This window comes from Vipera berus (genome assembly GCF_964194415.1).
Source record: "Vipera berus genome assembly, chromosome: 1".
Classification (NCBI taxonomy): Eukaryota; Metazoa; Chordata; class Lepidosauria; order Squamata; family Viperidae; genus Vipera; species Vipera berus.
In genome coordinates, this window is record NC_138202.1 from 208,517,698 (window position 1) to 208,527,356 (window position 9,659).

Genomic DNA, 9,659 nt, shown 5'->3' on the forward strand with positions numbered 1-9,659 from the left:
TTTGAGGTGGGCGGAGGAAGAAAGTACGACGGACGGAAGTCTGTTCTTCTTCCGGGTGAAGCGTAGGACGCGCAGTGCAGCGGCTTCGGCGTCTTTTCTCTGCGCTCGGTGGTTTCGGCGTCTACGGAGGTTTCCTTTTTTTTTTTCCTGCGGGTGAAGCCGAAGTATCCGAGTACCGTTGCCATGGCGATGCAAGCGGCGAAACGCGCGAACGTGAGTCGGGCAGGGTGGCCATTTTGAACGGCGCCGGCGCCGCCTCCCTCCCCCCTCCTTTCCTTTAAAGCGCAAATTTGTTTGCCTTTTGTCGTTTGGGAAAACGAGAAAAAGCGCGGAAGCGATCGGGAAGCCGTCAGCTTTCCTGATTTCGTACCCGCCCATCTGGGCTAAAATACCCGTCATCCACAACTGCCTTATATGTGATGGGAATTGTAGTCCTGGCCTCGAGAGCTTCCCTTTCAGAGAAGCCTGTTGAAGGGGATGTGGGCTGAATGGCCTGGTGATTGGACTCCCTGACCGTAATATTTGCCCTGCGGCCTATATTGGGCATTGGCTCCCATAACTCCTGCCATTATGGCCAGTATTAAATAGGGGAATATGAGAAGTGAAGTCTGGTCCCCCAGGGTTGCTGAATTAAATTCATATACAGATGCCGTACTCGTACTCTCTTATATTAGAACGGGTCTTCGAACTTGGCCCTTTTATGACTTGTGGACTTCAACTCCCAGAATTCCTCAGCCAGGCATGCTGGCTGAGGAATTCTGGGAGTTGAAGTCCACAAGTCATGAAAGGGCCAAGTTTGAAGACCCCTGTATTAGAACATGCACTGATAGTGTAACAACGGATAAGTGCATTAGAGTTTACGGGAACTGTAAACCCTGGATGACTGCAGAGATACGAACACTCCTGAGAGCCCGGGATTCTGCCTTTAAGGCGGGGGACAGGGACAGATACAGAGAGGCCAGGGCAAATCTCAGAAGAGGCATTAGGATGGCAAAACAACAATACAAACAAAAGGTGGAGAACCATTTAGCGAACAACGATCCCAGGCAAGTATGGCAGGGACTGCAGCACTTAACCAACTATAAGGGCAGCACGGGGGAGCATGGCAAACACCGATGCCTCGTTGGCTGAGGAGCTGAATATCTTCTTTGCCCGCTACGAGGTTAAAAGACCAGACCCCGTAGCCTTTGCTGGCCGGCCGCCTGACTCTTAGCCACTCACCCTGTGTGAACACCAAGTGAGAGCTGTATTGAAGGCTGTGAATCCCAGCAAAGCCGCAGGCCCAGATGGGGTGCTGGGGATAGTGGTTAGGAATTGTGCCGACCAATTAGCAGGGGTCCTGACAAGGATTTTTAACATCTCCTTGCAAACGGCATGTGTACCATCGTGCTTGAAAGCAGCTACCATTGTCCCAGTCCCCAAGAAAACTGCAGTTGAGTGCCTGAATGACTACAGACCTATTGCATTAACGTCTGTAGTCATGAAATGCTTCGAAAGATTGGTTCTCTAACATCTTAGGACATGCCTCCCACTGGACTTTGATAAACATCAATTTGCCTACAGGGGAAATAGGTCGACAGACGATGCCATAGCTACTGCTTTACACTCTGTAGCAAGTCATCTCGAGAAGCCTGGAAGTTATGTCAGGATGCTTTTTGTTGACTACAGCTCGGCTTTCAACACCGTTTTGCCGAGCATTCTCATCGAGAAGCTGACTGACTTGAAATTCTCTCCCGCCATCTGCGATTGGATTCAAGACTTTCTTAGGGAGCGGTTACAAACAGTGAGGGTCGGGTCTGCTTTGTCCGCCCCCCTGAAGCTTTGCACCGGCACGCCACAGGGCTGTGTGCTTAGCCCCTACCTGTACTCTTTATACACTTATGATTGTGTATCATCTGACCCATCCACTGCGATAATCAAGTTCGCAGATGATACAACTGTGGTGGGTCTTATTACAGGTGGGGATGAGACAGCATATAGGGCGGAGGTACAAAAACTATCCATATGGTGTAGTAACAACAACTTGCACCTAAACATCGGCAAGACGAGAGAGATGGTGTTAGACTTCCGGAGAAAAAAGGAGGAACCTGCCCCACTTTACATCGGAGAGAACTGTGTAGAGAGAGTTTCCTCCTTTAAATTTCTGGGAGTCTACCTCTGTGAAGATCTGACCTGGAAAGTTAACACAACTCAGGTGGCTAGAAAGGCCCAACAGAGGCTTCACTTTCTTAGGGTCTTGCGGAAGAACAGGGTAGAACAACAGCTAATGACCCTCTTTTACCAGTCTACTATAGAGAGCGTCCTCTCGTATGGTATTGTGGTTTGGTATGCTGGTCTGACAGCCGCAGACAGGAAAGTATTACAGAGGGTAGTGAGCACAGCACAAGACATTGTGGGCTGTCCCCTGACACCACCGGATGACATTGCCAGGGCTCGTTGCCTTGGAAGAGTGAGGAAGATTCTCAGGGATGACTCACACCCTCGACGGTATCTCTTTACTCTCCTACCATCCGGTAGGAGATATAGGAATATAGCCAGCTGTACCAACAGGCTGAAAAATAGCTTTTATCCGTGGGCTGTTAGGCTTTTAAATGGGACATAATCTTATGCAGAATTGACTTGGGAGGCCGGTGTGTGGTGTAGTTGGTTCACATAGTGTGGTGGGATGGAGGGTTTGTTGTCACTGTGTGTTGGGGGGAGAGAGCACGGGGGGGAGGCTCAGCTAATCTCAATGTACACATGTTGTACTTTGACAATAAAGGTTTATTATTATTAATTAGGTAGCAACCACTGACATAGTGAATAGAAAGTTAAAATGAGGCATGCCTTGCGGGCAGGGTGGGAATAGAGAAACTTGTGGCTCCCCTCAGCTTAGGTTGTACAGCTTGCCATCAACTGGAATCAGGTAAATTTAATACTTGAGTTATAAGCACACTGAGCTTAGCGTAATACGTTGGCAGCCACGGTTGTAGTTCACTTAACGACACTTAAGAATCAGTTATTGATTCTAAGAAAACATAAAGAATTAACTTGTATTGGAATGCATTATGTATGTGTATCGAGGCAAAATACCTCTCTTGGAGCAGTTCCATTGCCACACCATCACTCTATTTTCTATCACAAAGTAGGATGCCCTCCCCCCAGTTATTCCAACAGTTTATTTAATTCAGTTTAGATCAGGGGTACATCAGGGGTAGGCAACCTCGGCTCTTTTATGACTCATGGACTTCAACTCCCAGCTGACTCAGGAATTCTGGGAGTTGAAGTCCATGAGTCATAAAAGAGCCGAGGTTGCCTACCCCTGGTTTAGATGCTGCCCAACTCTGACTTTTGACAGCTCACAATAATGTAATCATCAGTAAAAAAACAGTACAAAACAAAGCAGGATCTGATTGCTCTATAAAAACAATCATAGATGTAAACATATCCAGTAAAGGGCTCTATCCATCATATCCCAAAGTCTCTCAAGAACAGTCATAAGACTTTCATGGGATGGGGTGGGGGTGAAGAGAAGGCACCACAATAGAACAGCACACTTCCTGGATACCAATAGATACACTGTTTAATTGAAGGGATCCAGAGTGTGTCAACTCAGCTGGCTTGTATTAGCTGGGCAAAAACTGTGGGAGATAGGCAGTCCCTCAAATAATCTGGCCCTGTGCCCTGCAGGGTATTGTAGATGATAAATAGCACCTGATATCAGTGGTAAACAGTACAGTTCATAAAACAGAGGTGTCACAGGGTTCCACTGAGGCTTGCTTATTTATCACTGCCGGCATCATTGCATCCTGGACCAGTTGAAGCTTTTGAAGGGCAGCCTCAGATATACAGCATTGTAGTAGTTTTGCTATGAAGTAACTTGGGCATGCAATTCTTCAAACAGCAGTTGAGAGGACTCCCAGTTTGTGCCCTGCACACAGTCTCCAGGAACCAGTAGAGGACCTTAATAGTATCACTATTTGACATCTTCTCTTCTCCTTTTTAGTATCTGTGTTATATCATCTCATGTTTGAGGTTGATTGCTATAATTGGGCATCACCACCTATTTCTAATACTGAACCCCAAGCCTGCAGAAGATCTCATCAAATGTTTTGTGCGTATATTAAACAGGAAGGGGTAGAACAGCAAAGCTATTAAATCAGTAATAGCTTATCAAAGTTGCCTGTTTCTTTCTTCTAATAGACGGATTCTGGGAACTCTGAAAGTAATATAGTGAAAACAAGCAAATGTTTATATGTATGTTTATGTTCCTAAAAGTTATGTTTGTTGTATCTAGATCCGTCTACCACCTGAAGTCAACCGAATTTTGTATATCAGAAATTTACCGTATAAAATCACAGCTGAAGAAATGTATGACATTTTTGGAAAATATGGACCTATTCGACAAATCAGAGTGTAAGTCTGTTGTGTATTTGATAAACTGAACTTTGAATTAGACTTGATGCAGTTATACAAAACAGTTTTTAGTTGGTAAACCATTATTGCAGTTTAATAAAATGGTTTCTATAATAGTGTCATAGTGCAAGAAACCTCCACACTTCGCTTACCTACTTAGATCTCTTTTGATATGTTAAACACTTTCCCCAGCTCTGTAGCAAATCTCAATCACCCTAAACCAAAACAGATTACATTACAGCCAGTGTGACAAAATATGGTGGAAATTATGTCTCTGTGACTTATTGCGTAACGCAGTTGAATGCATAATGAATTTAAGTCAGAGATGAGCAAATTGCTCAGTTTTAGGATTAAATTTTAGCTTGTGTCCTCTCTAGGGCCGCATAGACATGGCTAATAAAACTGATCCCACCAGAGTGGATAATTTCAATTTTATTCCATTTGTATACTGCCTCAATCTAGGAATTTTTTTTGTGTTAAGGGAATGGTTTAGTAGGTCAGAAGGATGCTAGAACATTAAGGTATCTATTTCAACCCTTAATATCTCTAGGTCACTAAAACAGTTCTGAAAATGTCAGTTCTGTTAATTTGAAACTGGGGGGGGGCAGAATCTGAGGATTGCAGATAGGATGCTATATGAAGCCAAGTGCCTGCCTAATTACACATGTAAGTTCATATAAAGTTGGAACTAGTGCTGTGAACTGATTTTAAGAAATAGCTGAAGTGTCAGGAAAATTTTTACTGTGACAAATATGATTTTTGAATACTGGTTTGCTGACATTTAATTTAAATATGTTATCCTGCAGAGGAAATACTCCTGAGACGAGGGGGACCGCCTATGTAGTCTATGAAGATATCTTTGATGCCAAAAATGCTTGTGATCATCTGTCAGGATTCAACGTGTGCAACAGATACCTTGTTGTTTTGTACTACAATGCAAACAGGGCAAGTATATTCCTAAAGCATGTCAATTCTTTAATTCTGCTGTCTTTTCCCCCCTTTTGATGAGAATATTATGGGGACACTTAATTTCTTTTCAGACATTCAAACCAGGGAGGTTTTAGCTGTAGCAAATTGAAGGATCTGATTAGAGAAGTGAGATGGTGTTTTGTACATTTTTGTATATTCTCCAATATATAAAGAAAAATAGCTCCATACAGTTTTCCAAAAAAACCCCAATCTCTTAAAAAAATGAAAAATCAACCTCCTGTATAAAGGTCCACATACTGTACAATATATGTGTTTTTGTTTTCTTGACTTACTGTATTTTGATTATTTTTAATTATGGATTGTAAATCCTGGATATGAGATTTCCCCCTTGGAAGTAGCATTGGGAATGAAGGCTGATACGTGTAGCCTTCTCAGTGTAATATTTCTTTCAGCTTTGATACATCATTGCTAAAATCTGCAGAGTGCTTGTAGCATGGTATAAAAGTCTCAATAAATCTTATTTTGGTGAATGTTAAGGATATTTTTGTAAAAACGTGACCATAAAAGTTGCTTATTTGCCAAGTGGGGAAGCAGATAATTGGAGATTTCTATGTCAGGTAGAGGATTAGAGTTTCTACTCTAAAAACTCATCTTAGTTTTATACGAGTAGAGAGAAGGAACAAATACTTTCTCCTCCAACTAGATCATTCATTTGCTATAGTTATTAGGCTACAGCAAAATCCTTTGCATACAGGATTTACTTTTTCAGTAACTAAGAATACAGAATAGCTCTTGCTTTTCAGTATCCTTTCTATTATTTATGACTAATAGTTGACCCATACCATTTCAGTTTCCCAGTCTAGGGTTTTAATACTGCTTACTCCTGACATAATTAACTAGTGATGTATCTCCAAGGTAAAAATATATATAGGAACTCTATGTGGTTGTATTATATTAAAAGAGATCTGGAGACAAGAATAATGTACAAGTTATTCTTAAAAGAACAAAGATTGTTTGTGTAGAGGAGTAAAACTAACTCTTAGTGTAGATTTTCCTTGTTATTTAATGTTCTCCAAAGCTTAAGAGTCATGTTTAGTCTGCCTGCAGTTTTGGATGTAGCCCTCCAGATATGTTTATAAAAATTAAAAGCCTTAAAGAAAACACCTACTAGCTGGTTTACTCTCACATGTAGCTTAGTTTTTTGTAGTGCACGGGTGGTCTCTCATATATCACAAGCACTTCACAAACCTACAAATAGAAATACAGGAGGACTCATGAGGCCTCTCTCTCTTGTAAAACAGCAGTGGCATAATGGGGGAGAGGCAGCTTGAGCAAGATAACTTAAGGTCAGCATGTTATTGTAGAATGCATCATATCTTACCCTCAATTTGGCTCGTTTTCAAGATGTATGAATTTTGTAGTTAAATCACAAACCATTTTGATGATAAGTAACCTGAATTGCTCAAGATTATCTATTAAATTCCCAAAGTGAAATTGGCTTAAATGTTTTTTGCATTAATAATATGTTGATTTTAATGTTTATCTTTGTCCTGTGATAGGCATTCCAAAAAATGGATACTAAGAAGAAAGAAGAACAGCTAAAGCTTCTGAAGGAGAAATATGGAATAAACACAGACCCACCAAAATAAAACTTTTCCTAAGGAGCTGGTTGTTATGGATTATTTAAAAACATCAGTGTTTCTGGGCCAAATTTCACCCCCAAATATGGACGCCTGGTTTATAGAAGCATTGGTAATTTTAGTTCCTCATTTGATTACATAACCATCTTGATTATTCTCACCTTTAGAAGAATTATTCACTACTGTATAATGACTGGCCCTGAAATTAACTGAGGCATTGGGGTAACATTTTTCCACAATTGAGAGATTATATTAATATAACCCTTTTTTAGCCATTACAGTCAGTGGAATGTGTAAAATATTCTGAGGGTTCAGTCTCATATTTAATTTGTAAAGGAGAAGCATGCATATTTTAAAATATATTTTGGTACTTGACTTCCTAAGCATAGCCTGTAATTTGTCTTCTTTGCATAATGTGTTGAAAAAAGCTGTCTGATGTACTTTAAACATTGTAAACTTTTTCAGGGCTGTAGGAAGAGAAGTGAGGAAGTGAAAAATTCTTGATGTTTATCTTGTATGTACTATTACACAATAATCTGTTTATGGTTGTCATGTTCCAAGAGGTTCAGAATTGTTGTCTGTTTGAGAGTTCCATTGCTGACCTGTAGAGATCCACTTCTGTGTCTCTTTGGTTGCAATGAGCGGACCAAAAATCTGACAGCATTTGAAAAATAAACCCTTCTTGATCACATGACCTGCTTTAAAAAAAACAAAAGGAGTTTGGAGTTGTGCAGACATTTTCTTTGCTTAAAGTGTATAGAAATGTTCAGTTTTGCTAGTGAGGGATAACACTTTTGCAATCGGATACAGTAGAGGTTAAAGATTTGGTTACACTTGTATAATATCTATTATTTAGAAATAACGTTTTTTTAATAAAGTGAGCATATTTTAAGAGAACAGTTATGTGATTTTCTGACAAAATGATTCTAAATTTGTTTCAGGTGTTATGATTTCTACACACTCAAGTGTTGTGCAGTTTTGATTTTGATTTTTTTTTGTTCTTAAAGTAGTGCTCTTTGCATAAATGCCCAGGCTCATTTTACTTATACTTCAAAAAGGCTTTTGTAGCTGTGTGCTGTGTTTTCACTCAAGATTTGTTAAGGTCCAAAGTGTAGGGTTTACTTCCATTGCCTTGAGGAAAAAACCTGGTACCATTAATTCCCAGATGGTGGCCATCTGGTATTAGAAAAAATATTTTTCTTAGGCTAAATAAACAACACAGTAGCATTTTGGAGCTCTAGGACAACTCATTTGGCCAACTCACCACAGGACAATTCAACACAGGGTAACTCAAGAGAGGGATAGGTGAATTGCCGCAGGCCTTGTCTTACTTTTGGTTTGAACCTTCTCAAGTTAGAAGTCCTCAAGGCTGGGGTGAGCTGCAATTCTACTTGTCCCTCTCTTGAATTATCCCATGATGAATTGTCCTGTGGCAAATTGGTCAGGGCAAGTTGGCCACAGGGAGTTGTCCCATTCCGGCATTTTGGTATCACTGAGAAGCTTGGGGATTCATAAATATCTAGTGATTGTGCCTTAATTGGGTTCTTGTCTACAATAAAACAACATACATCTTGCTCCATTTACCATGCATTGATACTAGATAGGCTGGATCCAGAATTCTTACAACTTGTGAAACCAGACCAGAGACTTGACTTTTTTCTGAAGGCAGATATTTCATTTCTCTGCTTTTAAGGATCCTATTTCTGGTCTCATTTTCTGCATGAGGTGAAATAATTAGAATGAAGTGGAAAGCAAGTGTCTGGAGGTTTAACTGTATAAGGTTACTCAAGATCGTTGCAGCTTAGTATCACTGTACAAATAGCTTATCTAAAAGATGTGGAAGAGTACAATTCTCACTTGGTTTTGTAGCAACACTTTAAAAAAACATAATTGTGCCTAGAAAGTAGTGTATCTTTGTCATCTTTTAATGTAAACCGAAAAAATACAATTCACTGACATAATATAAAGGTCTATTGAGTTAAAATGTGTAAATTTTAATATTTCTCTTAAAAAGAGTAGTGTCCAGTTTCTCAGCTTAGGTATAATTTTGACAGCGTATGTAGAGCAGAGGTCCCCAACCTTTTGGGCACCAGGGACCGGTTCCGTGGAGAGAGGCTTTTCCGTGGACTGGAGGGGGCGTGGTTTTGTGTGCTGTCTGCATCTCACAGATGTGGTTTTGCTTCTTTGTGCAGACCAGTTGCTGGGGCATGCTGTGGACCAGTACTGGTCCAGAGACTTGGGGTTGGGGACCCTTGATGTAGTAGAGGATATAAATTCTAGGAAAAGTTTCTCCTCATACTTAGGGAGTGGATAGGTTTGAATACTCAAACTGGGTGGTAATGAATTAGATTTTCCACGTATCAGGATTAAGCAATGACTTGTCTTGAGTATAGTTAATCTTTTATGTTCACAATTGTGATTGACCCTTCCATTCTCCCATTTCTACTAGTTAAAATACATTACCTGTGCTAGAAAGCACCCTGAGGAATCACTCATCAGACTTATACATTACACAATTTTGCAGACACCTCTCTCCTTCACATTCATACCAAGCCAAAGCAAACCATCTTACTATAATGAATACATTCCAACTACTGTTCAAGAAGGAAGAACCAGTTATGGGGAAGACTCAGGAAGCAAAAGGGGCTATTCCTTCTTCACGATGCCATCTTTTTATCTTTGAGGTATAAATTC

At 40.6% G+C, this 9,659-nt stretch overlaps 1 protein-coding gene across 1 annotated transcript; it reads left to right on the forward strand.

Moving 5' to 3' along the window:
- The first annotated feature begins 1 nt into the window (after position 1).
- SF3B6 (splicing factor 3b subunit 6) lies at positions 2 to 6,989 on the forward strand. The gene is made up of 4 exons (XM_081318123.1): positions 2 to 213; positions 4,277 to 4,395; positions 5,202 to 5,340; positions 6,885 to 6,989. The coding sequence occupies exons 1-4, from the start codon at positions 184 to 186 to the stop codon at positions 6,972 to 6,974; spliced, it is 378 nt and encodes a 125-aa protein (XP_081174249.1). The 5' UTR covers positions 2 to 183; the 3' UTR covers positions 6,975 to 6,989.
- Positions 6,990 to 9,659: the final 2,670 nt, after the last annotated feature.

Coding starts and splice junctions, on each gene's coding strand:
- SF3B6 (XM_081318123.1), top strand. CDS start 184: ATGGCGATGCAAGCGGCGAAACGCGCGAAC. Junction 4,396..5,201: donor CCTATTCGACAAATCAGAGT/GTAAGTCTGTTG, acceptor GTTATCCTGCAG/AGGAAATACTCCTGAGACGA. Junction 5,341..6,884: donor TGTACTACAATGCAAACAGG/GCAAGTATATTC, acceptor GTCCTGTGATAG/GCATTCCAAAAAATGGATAC.